The sequence below is a fragment of the Bufo gargarizans genome, chromosome 1 (genome assembly GCF_014858855.1).
Source record: "Bufo gargarizans isolate SCDJY-AF-19 chromosome 1, ASM1485885v1, whole genome shotgun sequence".
Lineage (NCBI taxonomy): Eukaryota > Metazoa > Chordata > Amphibia > Anura > Bufonidae > Bufo > Bufo gargarizans.
Window position 1 is genome coordinate 520499825 of NC_058080.1, and position 18794 is coordinate 520518618.

The 18794-nt window shown below is 40.1% G+C and overlaps 1 protein-coding gene across 1 annotated transcript in view; it reads left to right on the forward strand.

Moving 5' to 3' along the window:
• The first annotated feature begins 223 nt into the window (after nt 1-223).
• The window catches only part of SEZ6L (seizure related 6 homolog like), a 447576-nt gene continuing 429005 nt past the window's right edge, over nt 224-18794 (forward strand). The window contains exon 1 of the mRNA XM_044275383.1: nt 224-245. Within this exon, the coding sequence (XP_044131318.1) occupies nt 227-245 (19 nt within the window). The 5' untranslated portion in view covers nt 224-226. The remainder of the gene's footprint in view (nt 246-18794) is intronic.

The window sequence follows — 18794 nt, forward strand, 5'->3', positions numbered from 1 at the left end:
AAAATAGGGACTGGTAATCATTAAATAGGCAAATATGATTATCCTGCCATAAAATATTATTTAATATTGTCACAAATGGTGATTTAATGCAAGGATTTGCTTGACCCGTTGTAAACAGTTATTATCTGTCCATCTTTCTCCCAGGAACTTTATACTGCATATGGCAGATGGCAGGACTCGTTCCATTCAGAAAGATACTAAATGGCAAGTAGCATACGTCCATTTTATGTCATGGGCAGAACACGGTAATTAATTCTATCATATAGTTTCGATGGGAATAGGATAGCAATGTGTGTGCTTCATTATGTATAATCACTCTATACCAAATATGAAAATGTAATTGTTAAAATACTGTTGCAGAAAAAAATCTGTAACATACAGTAATAATATCAATGTATAATAATAATAATGTTCCCTTTTAGTCTGTCTGTACTTTAAGTGTTTGTGCTTTGTCCTTGACCTTCACTATGGGACAATATACCTCCATTGTTTTTTGGTCATATGCTGTTTTTGTCAGTCTTGCTCCATAGCTATAGATATAGATCATTCGCATCTAGAACATCATAATAGAGTACAATAACAGTAATACAGTAAAAGTGCTGAAAAGTACTGAATAACATCTTTAATGGGGTTCTCCCAGGGTTTGGTGAAAATCCTCCTGCGTGCTGACCTGTGGAGGGAAGATAGTCCACTCAGCCCTCAATCCTCATTTGTTCCACCAATTCCGCCATCTACATTTCATTCAGGCCAAACTGATATCTTTCTGAGTTTTCCTATTTAGGTGCAGTATGTAGCTGAACATGGAGACTAAGGAACACATCTATCTTGGACCTGAGTGGAGGAGCCCACATCCAGTTCCAGTGGGCACGTGAGCTCAGTGGTGTTGGTGGAGTCAGTGGAGCAATGGAGGTATACATACTGAGTGGTCTATGTTCCCTTCGCAGGTTAGCATACAGGAGGATTTTCACCAAAGCCTGGAGAACCCCTTAAAGTGCATCAACAATACTGTTATACAGTCTCCACACAACAGCACCTACATAATAGTGCATTAAAGTACCCACTACAGCTTTACAGTGCAACACAATGCAGTTGCTCAAATACTACTGTAAAGCTACATTCACATGACCGTAGTGTTTTGCAGATCCGCAAACATGGATACCGGCCCATGTGTGTTCCGCAATTTGCGGACTACACATGGCCACCGCTATCATAGAAAATGCCAATTCTTTTCCGCAATGGTGGACAAGAATAGGACATGCTCTATATTTTTTGCTAGGCTGCCGAACAGAACTACGGATGCAGACCGCACACGGTGTGCAGTCCGCATCTTTTGTAGCCCCATTAAAATGAAAGGGTCCGCACTTGTTCCGCAAAAGTTTCTGCACAATTCATATGGTCATGTTGTCTGGCTTATGCAAGATTTACTTCTGATTACAGTTATTGGCTGCAGCGGTTATGTCATTGTATGGTATATGACTGCCATAGCAAAGTAACTGGGAATGTGTGGACCACTGGAGTGATTGGGGATTAAACCAGTATTTTTTTTATAGCATTCTCTGTTATTTTTGTTGTTTTTTAAAATCCTAGAAACATACCACCATTCATGAATAAAAATAAAAAAAAGACACATGCATATTCCCACCTACTGTAGACTAGTGATGAGCGGCAGGAGCAATATTCTAATTCACGATATTTCGTGAATATTTGTCATAAATTAGCGAATTTGCAAATTTGCCATTATTTTCTTGATTGCGAAAATCGGCAATGTAATATGAGTATATTGCGCGCGCAATACAGGCGTGGGTCACTTTTGCTAAATTTTTCAAGCTGCTAGAGGTTTTCTGAGACTGGAGAAAATGGTCGGCACGGCAGAACATTACAATAGCTTTATATGCAGATAGAGTGCTCCAATATATTCGCGATTGCGCAAATTGGCAATTAATGATGGACATATTTTGGCACAATACGTGCAACTTCACATTTTAGCAGGTCTGACTACTTATTACTGATTGGTGCACTAAGTATTGTTGTGAACCTGTGACATCACAGCCCTATGTCTGTTTGTATGTATGTATGGACACTACATAACACCCTGCAGTGGAACCTATCAGCTACACTATATCACTATCTCACCTACACTGACTATCTCCCACTAACTGTATACATATATATATATATAACTAACTATCTAATGTAATTAAACAGTAAAGCACAGAGAACAGTAATAACACTGCTGTCCCCTCTCAGAACTCCACAAAACTGCAGAAAATGGCTGCTGGGGAGATTCTTATATAGTAAGGGGTAGGCAACTTTCCTATTGGTTGCTAGGGACATTGCTAAGCTCAGACAAAGACATTGCAGCCTTCTTATTGGCCCACAAGCAAGAAGCAGGGAGGGATCATGGGTTCAGATGAAAAAAAAAATCTAGAATATTCGCAAATACGAATATATAGCACTATATTCTAAATCTTTGCGAATTCTCGAAGTGGCGATATTCACGATTAAAATTTGCGATTTGAATATTCGCTCCCAACACTACTGTAGACTCCTACAGGACAGTCAGTTTCTGATTGACAGACAGACATACATACGCAAGGGAAGATTTAAATGCTATGTATACACTCAGAGGCAATTTTTTTTATAATTGCATGTTACTCATTTATGGCTAAAAATCTTTTTTTCAATTGGCCTTATTTAAAATATTAAGCTGTTCTGTCACAAAGGGTTAACTGTTTTTCTAGTTGTGTGACTGGTACTTTCTATTTCACTGTGTGCTGGTCATCTAATAAACCTTTAATGTAATAAACCCTTATTTTAGCCACATTGTTATTAGTAAGATAAGGATTGAGCTTTGATGAGTGTTTATAATGCCAGAGAGTAGAGATAAGGAGTCCGCCAGCTCCTGCTCTGAGGGGAAAAGACAGAAAATCCAAAGGGTGCTACTAGAGCATCTCAGCTATGTACAGAAAAAAGGACACCATATTTTTTATAAATACCAATTTAAAAAAATATTTTTTAGCTGAAAATGAGTACAATGCAATAATAAAAAAAAAACATTGCCCCCAAAGGTGTACATAGCCTTTAAGGCCCTATCTGGGTAGGATGATAAACACATCCAACAGCATATTACACAGGCTGATGCATACTGACTGTAGGATGCATGATTGCTCCTGCAGTTTTATTGATTATTGGCAGCACAACCTTGCTTACACATGGAGATGTCCTGCTGATAATCATGTATGTTTCCTCCAGATTAAAGATGCTAGTCAGACGACAAATGAGCGCTTGCACGTTCATTGGCTGATTGGCTGCACGATTTTATGGGCCATGAATGAGTGTTCCCATGATCGTTTCCTCTCCATAATTGGCCCAAATATTGTTCCAACTATTAAGGCCTTTATCAGTAAGCTGTCACATGAAGAAAGAAAGGATACAATAATTGATCAACTTTCTGTAATCTTTACAACTGCTTTGATAATCATTGGGTCTGGAGTGCGATATACTGTAAAGGACCTCTGTACTATAATGCATAATCTTCAAACATCTCCATATGAAAAGAGGTTCACTGTATATATCTCATTATTAAAATCACAGTTTAGGTAGATAGATACATCGATCGATCGACGAATATTCAATCTTTCATCAGCGGCAGTGAGTCACTACTAAGTGGCGTGATATACAGGAGAGATAAGAAAAAAGGACGCATGATTTTTTTTCATCAAAAATAAGTAAAAAGGCTACATGACTTTGTCATCTAATATACAATATACCAGCTGACCATATTGGCATTTTTATTAAGCCTACAACAAGCACTTTTTTTTTTTTTTTTTTTACCTAGCTAACTATATTTTTTATTTTAGTAAGTACTTAGTTCTTTTAAACTCCTGGGCAATAAGCATGAACTAACAAATACTAACATGGACTAACTAAACGAATCGAATTGCACAAATTATACCAATCAGGTTTTGATTTTCCATTGATTTTTCTATAGATTTGCAATAATTATGTTATGATTTTAATAGTCTTTTTATTTGCAACAACAATCATTTTACTTGCAACAATCATGTTATGATATTCATCTATTTATCGATTTTCTATAGATTTGTATTAATCATGCTATGTTTTTATTAATGTGTCTATAAAGTAATAGTGTGGTGGTCACTGTTCTATGTAGATCTCAAAAAGAGCCCCATAGACCACTGACGATTTACACATATATTTGCAGTATATAGGAGAAGTCTAATGTGGCATTTAAATAGGTATTCCATTTACGTATTATTTATTTTTATATGCTTTATAATTTTATTTATATATAATAAATGTTATAGTAAACATCAACAATATGGATTTCTGAATGCAAGTGTGCCTACCAATAGAAAAATTTGAACTGTAATATTTGGCATTGGATAGGCCATTGGTTAGAGCACCTTTATCCATTAGACTCAGAGGGGTGAGCTACTAATCATATTATTTCTCGATTGATCGATCAATCGACTGATACGTGGCTGTTCCATTAACAAGGATGTAACTGTAATAGGTCATATGGGAAGACATTGTCCTAATCAACTTAAAGGGAACCTTTCATGTTTAACAAGCACTCTGATCTGTCAGCATCATGCTACAGAGAGGAAAGAGCTGAGCAAATTGATACATAGTTTGGTGGGAAAAGAATCAGTATACGTAGTATTGATTCATTTAAATGTGTTATCGCATGATTAATATAAAAACTGATAATCAGACATCATATAGGATAGGATAATCTCTTTCTAACAAAGCTAGAATCAGCCCTGTACCTCACATGGAACATAAGATTGCGCCAATTGATCTACTAGATTAATTTCAAGTTGGTAGCTCAGGGATCAAGTTTTTTCTCACGGTTGTGTTATTTTTGCTGCAGCTCTCTGCCTATGTCGGTTAAGAGACATGCCATTTCTGATGCAGCACTCTCCCTGTAACTGACACAGCTTTTAACAGTAGATACGGCAAGTTGTAGTTGACGGATGGAACTGAGAATGTGCGACCACTTCAGCAATGTTACTGAGGTGAACCAAATTATAACAGCAAACAGCAGGTGGCGCTAGACATACACAACTCAGTGGCTATACAACATTTTTTGCTTTGTAGAATTTTTTTTGTGGTAAAACACCTTTAAATCTCTGCTCATTCTGAACTGAGTCCCTAATATAATTGACACGCTGGGCTACTGACAGCTATCTCTGTATGTACACTCATACAGGGAAGGCTGTCAATCACTGAGTGAAACCACGCACTGGTCTTCTAAGCCCAGAATGAGAAGGGATTTCAGTCAATAAGATACTGAATTATAATAAATATTAATAAGGTCATGATTGGGCAAATGAACACATGTATGACCATTCATTCACAGTTTTTGCCCAGTGTAAACATGATGATAAAAAATAGCCAACTGCTTGTTTCTTGGCTGATCATAGGATTTAAAGAGAACATTACAATTGTCTGCAGCAAATCCCCTCCCTGTAAGCAGGGAGACAACTGACTTGCTATATCATCAATCAGTGACCGTTAAAAGCAAAAATCTGCCAGTGTAAATGGACCAAAATTTTGTCTATCTGAAATTGAACTTATTGGTGTAACCCATGAGTGCAAAACTAGAATACCTTTTTTTAGTTTACTGTATGAAAATAAGACGGGATGTCCAGCTTTCCAAAAAAGACGTTGTTCTTTATTCCAAAATAACACAGGATAAAAGACAATCCAACACGGCAAGCAGGTCTACATGTTTCGGCTGCTCTAATACTGATCCTTATTCATGACACATTGGTTGCTGAATGGCTACATACTTAAATAGCTGAACTTCCTAGCACTCACAGATGGTTTGGATTAGCAGGAGTGGACACACAAATTGGGTTCCGCCTACTATCCAAGTGCCATGTGAGTATAAGGGCAAAGACACATATAGAAATAAAAAGTTGGATATGTCAAAAAACACATAAACTGTTTTAAAAGTATATCTGAGCAAAGATCAGTAATGCAGGATTAAATCATGTTTGCGATTTAACCCTGCTGGAACCCGGGATCCCATACAAAAAATCCAGTAGGATTCCCTGTTAAAGAGCTTTCTCTTATAGTCACCACCTCTAGCAGGAGGATTAACCCTTTCTAGGGCCTGTACCTGAAAACCTGCGGTGTCTCCCTGATGAGAGACCGCGAAATGTAGACTGGCCGCTGAAACATTTCTTTCTTTGGTATGTGGGATGTCTGAGAGGTGTTTACAAATTCGGACTTTTAAACTATTGGTTGTACATCCAATATATTGCAGACTGCATATAGTGCAGGTAATGCAATACACCACATAGTTCGTGTTGCAATTTACATATTGTTTGTTATTAAAAGAATTATGAGTTGCTGTTGAGACAACTGCTGAACCTGTTTTAATGTAATTTCAGCACGTACAAATGCGGAGGCCGCATTTAAATGTGCCTTTGTGTCTCAACCAAGCACTTTTTTCTTTTTTACTGGTGTCACTGTCAGTGAAAAGACTTGGGCTAATTTTTTGCGCAATAGTCGGTGCGCGACGTGCAATGCATCTGACACCTGCTGAGCTGATGTCAGACCACTGTTCGTCACCATTTAGAACAGATAGGTGTTTAGTAACTATTGCGCAGATTTGTGAAAATTCCAAACTGTAGTTGGTGACGAAACAGGGAACATTTTTTGCGGCTGCATTAGTTTGTCTATTAATGCATGAAGGTAGGTCGGGTTGTGCTTTGTCCGGAAAAACAAGCCTGTCTCTGGGTCTATTTAATGTCTTGGCCCTAGCTCGATCTAAAGTCCAAGGAGGGTACCTGCGCTCCGCAAGTCTCATGGCCACTATCTCCATTTTTAATTTGTCATCTTTAGAACAATTTCTTTTGGCCCGAATAAATTCCCCTTTAGGGATATTACGGACCACATGTGGAGGATGGCAAGATGTGGCCATGAGAGTTGTATTACCTGACGTATCCTTGCGATAGGTACTAGAGTGGACTTGATGAGTCGCAGAGTCACCTTCCAAAGAGAGATCAAGAAAGGCAATGGTGGTGATGTCATGTGAAATGGTAAATTTTAGACAGCAATGGTTATTATTGAGAAAGGTCCCAAAAGATGGCACGGCCGCAGTATCGCCTGACCACACGAACAGCAGGTCATCGATATAACGACCTTACCATCTCAGGGAGCCGCTCCAAGGGTTATCTGCTGAAAATAAAAAGTGACATTCCCACCATGCCATATAAATGTTTGCCATGGAGGGCGAAAATTTCGCCCCCATGGAAACTCCTGTCAATTGCAAAAAATAATGTTGCGAGAACATAAAGACATAGTAGGCGGAACCCAATTTGTGTGTCCACTCCTGCTAATCCAAACCATCTGTGAGTGCTAGGAAGTTCAGCTATTTAAGTATGTAGCCATTCAGCAACCAATGTGTCATGAATAAGGATCAGTATTAGAGCATCCGAAACATGTAGACCTGCTTGCCGTGTTGGATTGTCTTTTATCCTGTGTTATTTTGGAATAAAGAACAACGTCTTTTTTGGAAAGCTGGACATCCCGTCTTATTTTCATACAGTTTGCAACTGGTGCCCCTTCCAAGCACCGTCCGTGCTTCCACTGCAAGACTGACCAGGTGAGCGCCGCCTACGGAACTTTTATACTTTGTGCTTTTTTTAGTTTACTATTACTCACTACTAGGGTTGAGAGAACCCGTGGAAGTTCGGCCGAACTTCAGGTCAAAGGACCTTCTATCTTCATTCACCACGTGGTGAGCGCGGTGACATCACCGCAGGTCCTTTTGCAGGTCCTTAAGAAAAAGAAGATACCGACTGTGCGATCAAGTGGATGAGGTGAGTTGTTTTTTTTAACCCCTCAATAGACATTTTATTTTGCATTCTGTTTAAAGAATGCTATTATTGTCCGTTATAACGAAAAATAATAAAAATCACCCGAACACTGAACCCGAACTTTAGTGAAAAAGTCCAGGTTCGGGTCCTGGTACCCGAACTCGCAAAGGTCTTTGCAGTTCGGGTTCACTCAACTCTACTCACTACAATTCCAATATCCTAGAATAAATCCAACATATAGCTACACTGGATAATGACTTCAGCATTGCTTCAGCCTGCTATCTGAGTTGTGCATTCCCGAGTAGGTTGTATCCTAAGGGTGGCCATAGAAGTTACTTGAACAGCAGTTGACAGTGGCATCACTAAAGACTTATGAGCCCTGGTACAAGAGTTAAGCTTGGGCCCCCCTTCCCTCAGTGCTTTGTGGCCAGGGGCTGGGAAACACATAGCCTTCATGCTGCCTGAGGCAAAAATTGAAAAGGCACCCCCCCATGCCAAATTCTTAACCTAACCCCTTTCGCTAACTTGACCAGCATGCACCTGGGCCCGGTAGCGACTGCTACCTCTGCACCACCTATAGCTACGCCCAGGGACATAGCTATAGGGTAAGCAGGGGAAGCGACTGCTTTGGGGCCAAAACTCTCAAGGGGCTCCCTCAGGAGTCGGACTGTAAGATTTTATTTTCAAGCAATCAGCTTTTCTTCCTCTCTCCATTGAATATACATAGACATTCGGCCAAACTGAACATGTATGTGTATGGAGAAGATGAGAGAGTCTGAATGTGTATGGCCGGCTTAAGACATCCAGATAGTTTACCTTCAGCTGTGTAGACGTGTTCTACTGAAGATAAAGGATCCCTATAAGTATAACCTTTTTTTTTTTACTTTCATGATAGATTAATTCTGAACAACATTTTGCCATTAATCACCTTCTCACGTTTGTCCAAGTTTATCTTCCAAATAGATGGAATAGAACAACCTGTATCTCATCAGATAACCAAAATGTTCACAGCAGCAGAAGATAAGAGTACTGATCTTCAGGAAGTCAGAGACTTGTCAACTTGTGTCATTATGTTAGTAAGGACAGGTCTATAAGTAAAGGGACAGAGCTATAAATCATGATGCAAAATGAAGTCAAGTGCACAGCTGCATAAAACATGATCCAAACTTCTTATTCACAGCTTTGGGTGTCTATCAGCAAGGCACATCTAGTATTCCACATCTGCATATGGCTCAACTTGGTTGGTTCTTATTTAAAGGTTTAAAGGGGTTCTTGCCCTCTGTAAACATTTTCTACAGACCCTACAGCAAGGCCAGAACTGTGGTGGTAATCATACTGTCACATGACTCAGTGACATAACACATGGGTGAAATATCACTGCTGCAGCCAGTCAGTGGCTGAAGCAATCACATGACCCAATATAAAACTAGGTGTTGATGGGGAGGCCCAGGACCTGCAGAGCCGGAGGGGCAGAGATAAGGTGGGGATCAGGTAAGTTTGATTATCACTAGTGAAGTAGACTTCGATACAAATTTCAGGATAAATTTGATTCAATGCAAAGCCGAATTTCCTTGTGCTTCACGGGTAGCGAATCGATTTAACCTGAAATAGTGTAAAAATAATAATAATAATAATACTTACCTGATTAATTTGCTCGCAATGGGCGGACTGCCACCATCTTGCCATCTTGCGGGCCGGCCAAAATCCTGCTCGTGGCAATGTCATCTCGGGCTGCGTGAGATTTTGCGCCAAACCTTCAAGCAAAATGGCGGAGGCCAGCCCGTCATGAGCAAATGGATCAAGTTAGTTTTATTATTATATATTTTTTTTTTACGCTGTATTATTCCTATCAGATGCTGCGATCAGCTATGAACGCAATTGAATTTTACAAAACTTCACTCATCTCTAATTATCACCACAGGTCTGGCCATGAACAAACGAATCCAGCAGAAATACTTCCATATAGAATCAAAGGTATACAGAGGTACAGTACAGGCCCCATGTAAATGTATGGATGCTTTATTATGGTTCTGCAGAAGACAAGACCATAATACTGCCATGAGCATAACTGTTCCTATTGCTAATAAAAAAAGAAAAGAAGAAAACTCAGTTGAATCTATTCCTGGAATGTCTTGGACGGGTTACATGGGACACATTATGTGACTGGAGATTTCTATACCGCTGTCATATTATGATGTGTGCAAACCATATCTCAGGTGCAATACACCTAATACTGAGTGAAAGCAAAATAAGTAGCTCATTAAGTCGTCAGATATTCTCAGCAACAGCTCAAGATCATCTAGGAGCAGGGGAATACAGGACTGAGTTATGGGACTAATTAGAATTAGGGATGAGCGAATCGACTTTGGATGAAACATCTGAAGTCGATTAACATAAAACTTTGTTCTAATAGTGTACGGAGCAGGGGCTTCATACAGTATTAGAATGTATTGCCTCCGATGAGCAGAAGCTATTGCTTTGCGAAGTCTCACGAGACTTCGGGCAATAACTTCATAAATTAATTTGTACTGTAAAAAAACATTTCCCGAACTCGGGTTCGGTTCCAGTTATCGCAAAAAAAAAACTTTGGCTCACCTGAGCCAATACATTCTAACACTGTACAGTATTAGAACAAAGTTTTATGCAAATTGACTTTGGATGTTTCATCCGAAGTCGATTCGCTCATCCCTAATTAGAATCGTATGATTAGAAGTAAGTTTTTGTAAGCACTATGCTGACAAAATAACATTTCTATATTTAAAACGGCACTATTCCAGAAAATTCACTTTTCCACGGCTTCTTCATTCTGTGTGCTGAAATAAAAAATAAATAAACTCAGATCATTAACTGTATAATAAAAGAATGCACAAATTGGGTATAAAATAATTGCAGACACTCAAGATTTCTCTAAGTACTGAATCCAATGCTCTAGTCATTTGGCTTGTGTTCTAGCTGGAGATAGGTTGATACCATGGAAGAAAAAGCTTAATATCAGCATCTTATTAGTTATAGCTGGTGGGAAACATCTGTCTCACTTCTTTGCAGCTCTAATTGTGACTACTCAGTTGGGAAAGTGCAGGATAATAACTAGAAATGGTTTGGTCCTCGGCACTTACTGATACTGAACTCTCTCCATATCTTTTTAGGAAGATTAGATGACAAAGCTTAAGGGGATAAAACACAATCTGCAACCTGTTAAAGTGATTTTTACATCAGGAAACCATAGGATCTATTCAGAAAACCAGCCTAAACAGACAAGCTTCTCTTTAGATATTGCAGGAGGTTAAGATTAACATATATTTCAAGTGATATATTAGCATATTTGCAGCTGAGCACCTGAAGAGATCAAATGGATGTGTTATGATAAATTATTGATGAGCGATTTCATTTGAAGCCATCCTGTATATGTTCTGCAACTTAAGTTTCCATAAGTAAAGGAAAGCTACAGTATGTCAAAAGAAATCAGATATCACATAGTGTTTGCATTTTGTTCTGTATCTTCTGTGTCAGATGTTCAGGGATGGACTGGGAACTTAAAGTGGCCCTGGAAAAATACTAAAAGTGGACCAATTTTGTAGTTGGGTCGAAATTGATGGAAAGTGGGGTCAACACAAGTAGGCAGGGCCAGCAATACCATATTGTGGCACATTATACCACCCCAACAGAGCCTAATACCACAGTCCATCACGAAATACTGCCAGCATCACAAAATACATCCTGGAAGACTTCCATCGGCTGTGAGGAGGGCTCAGACAGCCCCCTGGGCATTGGCCCATTGGGAAATTTCCCTGTAAGGTCTATGGCCAATCCACCCCTGCAGATGTTACATTATGGAGGTTTCTGTATTGTAGTAACATAGTGTGCTTGAACAAAGCCATACTGTATGTTCATCGATTTCAACCAATAGATTGGAGAGAATGTGTGTGAAGGGATGAGGTATGAATACACTTTAAAAAATAGTTTCCCTCCATTGATCCAGAAGGTAAGAAACAAATAATTAGAGATGAGCAAGGTCATGGAAAATTCGATTCAGCCCACAAAGAAATCCGCTTCGTGAAGAGGTAATACAAAGCATTTCTTTGTATGTAGTGGGCTTAATGATGGGGAATTGTGATCACGCCACTCCCCCCACCAACCACCACTGTCATTGAACCCCTCAGATGCCGCATTCATCACTGATCGTGGCATCTGAGGCTACCATTTAGGCCTTTCAGGGGTTAATCATGGTAACAAAATAAAGAAAAACTCACCTTATCCATTTGATCGCATAGAGGCCGTCGTGGCCATCTTGATTAATAATAATAATAAAATGTATTTATATAGCACCACCATATTCCGCAGTGCTTTACAAGAAATGAAATGAAGTGCAAGAGCATGAAGTTGGAAATATTTGGTATACCATACAATCTGCTGTGAGAAAAAAAAACTCTTTCAGAGTACTGTGTGACTAAACTCCACAAATACCATCACTTTGAATTATACAGCTTCATCAGGGGTAATCTCGCTAGTTAGAATAGCACATTAAATAGCCTGAATATTTATTAAATACACATGTAGAATATAACTTACCTAAGAGATATATATAGTGGCATATCAGCGTTCACACTACTCATGCACATGGTGGAGTGCAGGGAATGGAAGTAGGTTATAGAAGAGAAACAAAAGCATGCACAACACACAATGCATAATGTATGTAGTAGAGATGAGCAAATAAAAAAAATATATATTCGGACAATTCAGCGAATAAAAAAAAAAATTTGGTTCGATTTGAATTTATTTGTGGTGAATCGCGTAAAAAAATGGCTATTTCCTGGCTGCAGATATATAGTGATGTAGAATACTATGCCCTGCAGTAACACACATAGGGAGTCTGCTATATTAGTGAAATAATACTGTGTCAGTATGACTTGCAGATAACAGGCGTCGCTCTTAGAATCACTGCACACTTCACTTATTTCGGCAGTCACTGGGCCAAAACTGATCAAATAACTCAAGTATGTTAACGCCAAGAAAAAGCACACTCCTTTTACACTGTCGCCACCGGATTCCACATACCGTTGATGTCTACAGAACCTGTTCTATTAAACGCTTATTCAAGTAGAGCCCCCCGACAGAGTGGAGAGGGTGTCAGCAGTAAGTTTGTGTTGACGATACTGATTGACTGGGGGTGTCTGATGTCACTTGGGATGAAGTTGATGACCAAGTCAACCATTCAAGAACCGCTGGGTTGCTGATCAAGACACGACCGCTGCGACTCCTGGTGCCACGTCCCCTTACTCTGCTGTGACCTGTGCCTGCGTCAGAAACATTTAGGCCTCTGACACTCCCCTGTGCAGGGCCTGGCACTTCTCTGTCTGACATACTGTTATATCAAATAAATAAAAGGAAATTAAAACACCCACCAAAAGTCTCTAATTTTCACACAACGGCAAATACTTTTTTTTTTGTTCCACTAATACACGACAAAAAGGGCTTTAGAACATATAACTGCACCGCTGAATGGCAAATAGGCCCTTATTTTTTTCCACTTATACAATATCACAAAAGGCTTTAGAACAGGCATGCTCAACCTGCGGCCCTCCAGCTATTGCAAAACTACAACTCCCAGCATGCCTGAACAGCCTACAGCTATCAGCCTACAGCAGGGAATTGTGGGAGTTGTAGTTTTACAACAGCTGGAGGGCCGCAGGTTTAGCATGCCTGCTTTAGAACATATAACTGCACTGCTGAACGGCAAATATATATTTTCGTTTTGACACTAATACATGCCACAAAAGGTTTTAGAACATATAACTGCACTGCTGAACGGAAAATATATTTTTCTTTCACCACTAATACACGCCACAAAAGGCTTTAGAACATATAACTGCACAGCTGAACGGCAAATATATATATTTTTTCCACTATTACACAACAAAAAGGGCTTTACAACATATAACTGCATCGCTGAATGGCAAATAAATTTTACTTTTGCCACTAATAAACGCCACAAAAGGCTTTCGAACATATAACTGCACCACTAAATGGCATATATATTTTACTTTTGCCACTTATACACGCCACAAAAGGCTTTAGAACATATAACTGCACTGCTGAACAGCAAATATATTTTTCTTTTGCCACTAATACACGCCACAAAAGGCTTTAGAACATATACCTACACCGCTGAACGGCAAATATATATATTTTTTGCCACTATTACACGACAAAAAGGGCTTTAGAACATATAACTGCACCACTGAATGGCAAATATATTTTACTTTTGCCACTATTAAACACCACAAAAGGCTTTAGAACATATAACTGCACCGTTAAACGGCAAATATATTTTTCTTTTTCCACTAATTTAGCCTCTATTTCTGAAAAGTCTCCTCTAGGATTTGAACTCACAACCTTCTACATTAGAGTCAAAACCCTTAACCACTGCGCTATACAGCTACATGTTAACCTGCAGTGAAATATGAAATGATACTTTTTTTACTACATTACAAACTACTATGAGGTTTTTCTGACACAGTTTATCATTCAGCTTTATAGCTGAGTGGTTAAAGCCCTTGTCTCTAATGTAGAAGGTTGTGAGTTAAAATCCAGGCAGAAACTATTCAGAAATAGAGGCTAAATTGGATTTAAATGCACTGATTTGAGCATCGCGCTCGGGCACCCGAGGCATTTGGCCGAGCATCATGATGCTTGAGCCAAATTGGTGTTCAGCTGAGCATGCTTGCTTAACACTAATGTTCATTTCTCTACAATAAGTCTTCTCCAAAGGCGTTTCAGAAAATTTGGTACATCCAACTGGCCTCACAACCCCTGACCATGTGTAACCACACCATTCCAGGACCTCCACATCCAGCATGTTTACCTCCATGATCGTCTGAGACCAGTCACCCGGACAGCTGCAGCAACAATCAGCTTGCATAACCAAAGAATTTCTGCACAAACTGTCAGAAACTGTCTCAGGGAAGCTCATCATCCTCATCGGGACCTGACTGCAGTTCATCATCGTAACCGACTTGAGTGGGCAAATGCTCACATTTGATGGCACCTGGCACTTTGGAGAGGCATTCTGTTCATGGATGAGTCCTGGTTTCACTGTTCTGGGCAGATGGCAGACAGCGTGTGTGGCATAGTGTGGGTGAGAGGATTGCTGATGTCAATGATCGAGTTGCCCATGGTGGGGTTATGGTATGGGCAGGCATATGTTATGGACAACAAACACAGCTGCATTTTATTGATGGCATTTTGAATGCACAGAGATACCGTGAAGAGATCCTGAGGCCCATTGTTGTGCCATTCATCCACGACCATCACCTCATGTTGCAGCATGATAATGCACGTCCCCATATTGAAAGGATCTGTACACAATTCCTGGAAGCTGAAAGCATCCCAGTTCTAGCATGGCCAGCATACTCACCGGACATGTCACCCATTGAGCATGTTTGGGATGCTCTGGATCGGTGTAAACAACAGAGTGTTCCAGTTCCTGCCAATATTCTGCAACTTCGCACAGCTATTGAAGAGGAGTGGACCAACATTCTGAAGGCCCCAATCAACAATCTGATCAACTCTATGCCCCCCCCCCCCCCAGTAAGGCAAAACGGTGCACATTTCAGAGTGGTCTTTTATTGTGGGCAGTCTAAGGCACACCTGTGCAATATTCATGCTGTCTAATCAGCACCTTGATATGCCACATCTGTGAGGTGGGATGGATTATCTTGGCAAAGGAGAAGTGCTCACTAACACAGATTTAGACAGATTTGTGAACAATATTTGAGAGTAATGGGTCTTTTGTGTATGTAGAAAATGTTTCAGATCTTTGAGTTCAGCTCATGCAAAATGGGAGCAAAACCGAAAGTGTTGCGTTTATATTTTTGTTCAGTGTATTAGAGTGCTAAAAATGATTACAATATATAAAACTCCAAATGAGGTAATCAAGAATGCAAATAAAAGATAAGGACTGATATCATCACAACAAGATATAAATCAGAATTAAATAATAATAAAATAATGATAAAGATGATCATATAATAAAGGCAATTACGGCAAAGATAATACATAAATGTAAAGAGACAAATAGAGCCAGCACTTGCGCCAAAGTATACCTAGATGTACTGCAAAATCTAAATGATGCATGTGAAAATAATAAACCAACGCTTACACTGAGTGAATGAGGAAATGCCCTATATAAATACCAACAAAATTAGTGCACAATTAAGGCCCCTACATTATTTCAAGATGTTTAGTAGGAGAAAATAAGGACCAATACAGTCATGACAAACAAAATATGCAAATAAAAGCAAAGATAATAATAATCAAAATAAGAATTATGGCGAACATAATGCATACCTATCACAAAATTGTGAAGCAACAAATATAGACTTATCTAGCGTATGCGCCAAAATACCCCTTAACAAGATATAGTGCAAGACGAATGTGGTCCATGCGTTATGTAAAGATTATTATAGTTAACAAGCGCTTACACTAAGAAGGTAAGATAAGGCCCTATGTAAGCATCAATAAAATTATTGATAGTAACGTAGTCCATTACTAATACAGCCCCGCATTATGTAACATTGTTCAGTAGGGCACGCTGAAAATACTAAAATGGTATATAGGACTGAGAGAATCTTGTTCCACACTCCACCATCAGAACTGACATAAGGAAAAAGAGAGCAAAAATGTATAAACAACATTTGCAAATGATCATCATGGAACTTGAAATGCATTTCAGTTGTAACTTCTTTTAGTATCTCTATCTCAGCAGAGTAACAATTTACACCTCTGGATCATTGATTGCGTGGGTGATCAGGTGATCAAGAGCAAAAGCGAAATTTCAAGAAAGTTTTAGTCTATGATCTATTATTTATCAGTTCTGCTTTCTCAGAATTGCCCATTAGAATTATATTGGCACTTTTTATGACCATAACGGTCTTTGATGCTTTCAAAATAATTTTCAAAGTGAAATCCAATATTTATTAAGCAAGCCACACTGAAGGTGGGATAGAGGAGATGAATTTCTAATGAATGCATGTACCTTTTATTGAAAAATCCTTATCAGAATAGTATAAATTACAGATATTACATATTCAAGTAGGTTAGACATTGCCATATCACAGCAATCTGAGATGCGCCTAATAATTATTATAACTTAAAGGGGTTGTCCGGATTCAGAGCTGAACCCGGACATACCTCCATTTTCACCTAGGCAGCCCCCCTGACTTGAGCATTGGAGCAGTTCATGCTCCGATACTCTCCTTTGCCCTGCTTTAAATCGCGCAGGGCAAAGGCATTTTCAGAAGTTCCGCTGACAAACTGTACTCTCCATGGGGCTTCCAGGAAGCCCGGTGACATCACCGGCACTGATGGGCGGGCTTTCGCGCTGCCCTAGCCAGTAAAACAGTTATGGCAGCGCTAAAGCACGCCCATCAGAGCCGGTGAAGTCACCGAACACACTGCCGGGCGGATACCTCCATTTTCACCTAGGCAGCCCCCCTGACTTGAGCATTGGAGCAGTTCATGCTCCGACGCTCTCCTTTGCCCTGCTTTAAATCGCGTAGGGCAAATACATTCTCAGGAGTTCCGCTGACAAACCGTACTCTCCACGGGACTTCCAGGAAGCCCGGTGACATCACCAACACTGATGGGCGGGCTTTAGCACTGCCCTAGCCAGTAAAACAGCTATGACAACGCAAAAGCACGCCCATCAGAGCCGGTGAAGTCAACGAACACACTGCCAGGCGAATGCCTCCGCCCGGCAGTGTTTTATTGTAAACAAAAGAGCCCTTGCCTTGATCTAGCGCAGTTCAAGGGAGCGCATCGGAGCATTAGATGCTCTGATGGTAACATCAGGTGGGCTACCTGGGTTAAAATATGGGTATGCCTGGGTTCAGCTCTGAACCCGGACAACCCCTTTAAAGTATTTTCCGGGATCACTATATAGATGGTCTATCCATAGGATAGGTCATCAATATTAGATCAGTAGGAATGGGAGCCATGGCGTCCTACTGATCTGTGAGTACTGCAGCCTCTTCAGTGTTTCAGGGTCTGTCTACCTGGTGCATTGTATTGTAGGAAGAAGCTGCAATGCCCTGCACTGCTTCTACTATATGTACAGTGAGCAGATAGATAAACTGAGGTAGCTGTGCTCTTTATACAGCTGATCACTGGGGTACTGAGAGTTGCAATCCACCAATCTGATATTCACCTATCCTAAGTAAAACCCCTTTAATATAGTTTTTTCTCTCACTATGTACATAGCTGCAATAAATTGCAGTGAATGTATCAATTCACACTGTTCCCTGTCCATCCTATGGGATTCACATTCTAATGCAGGGGTGTAACTATAGGGGGTGCAGAGGCAGCAGTAGCACTAGACCTAGTGCCTAACAGGGAATCCATGGCCTCTCTGTCACATAACGGAATACCAGGCTTTACTGTAACAATACAGAAAAAATTGTATTTCAACATTATCGCTGTATTTTTTTCCCCTCTCCTGTTACTGTCGACTTTAGCCATTAGGTGTGATATCATAATTTCTATCATCCCTGTTCAGTTCACTTGCTGTGACATCATTCTCTGCATCATCGCTATGCACCATAGCTGTTAGGGCTCTTTCACACCTGCGTTCTTTTCTTCCGGCATAGAGTTCCGTCGTCGGAGCTCTATGCCGGAAGAATCCTGATCAGGATTATCCCCATGCATTCTGAATGGAGTGAAATCCGTTCAGGAGGCATCAGGATGTCTTCAGTTCCAAACCGGAACGTTTTTTGGCCGGAGAAAATACCGCACCATGCTGCGCTTTTTGCTCCGGCCAAAAATCCTGAACACTTGCCGCAAGGCCGGATCCGGAATAAATGCTCATTGAAAGGCATTGATCCGGATCCGGCCTTAAGCTAAACGTCGTTTCGGCGCATGCCGGATCCGACGTTTAGCTTTTTC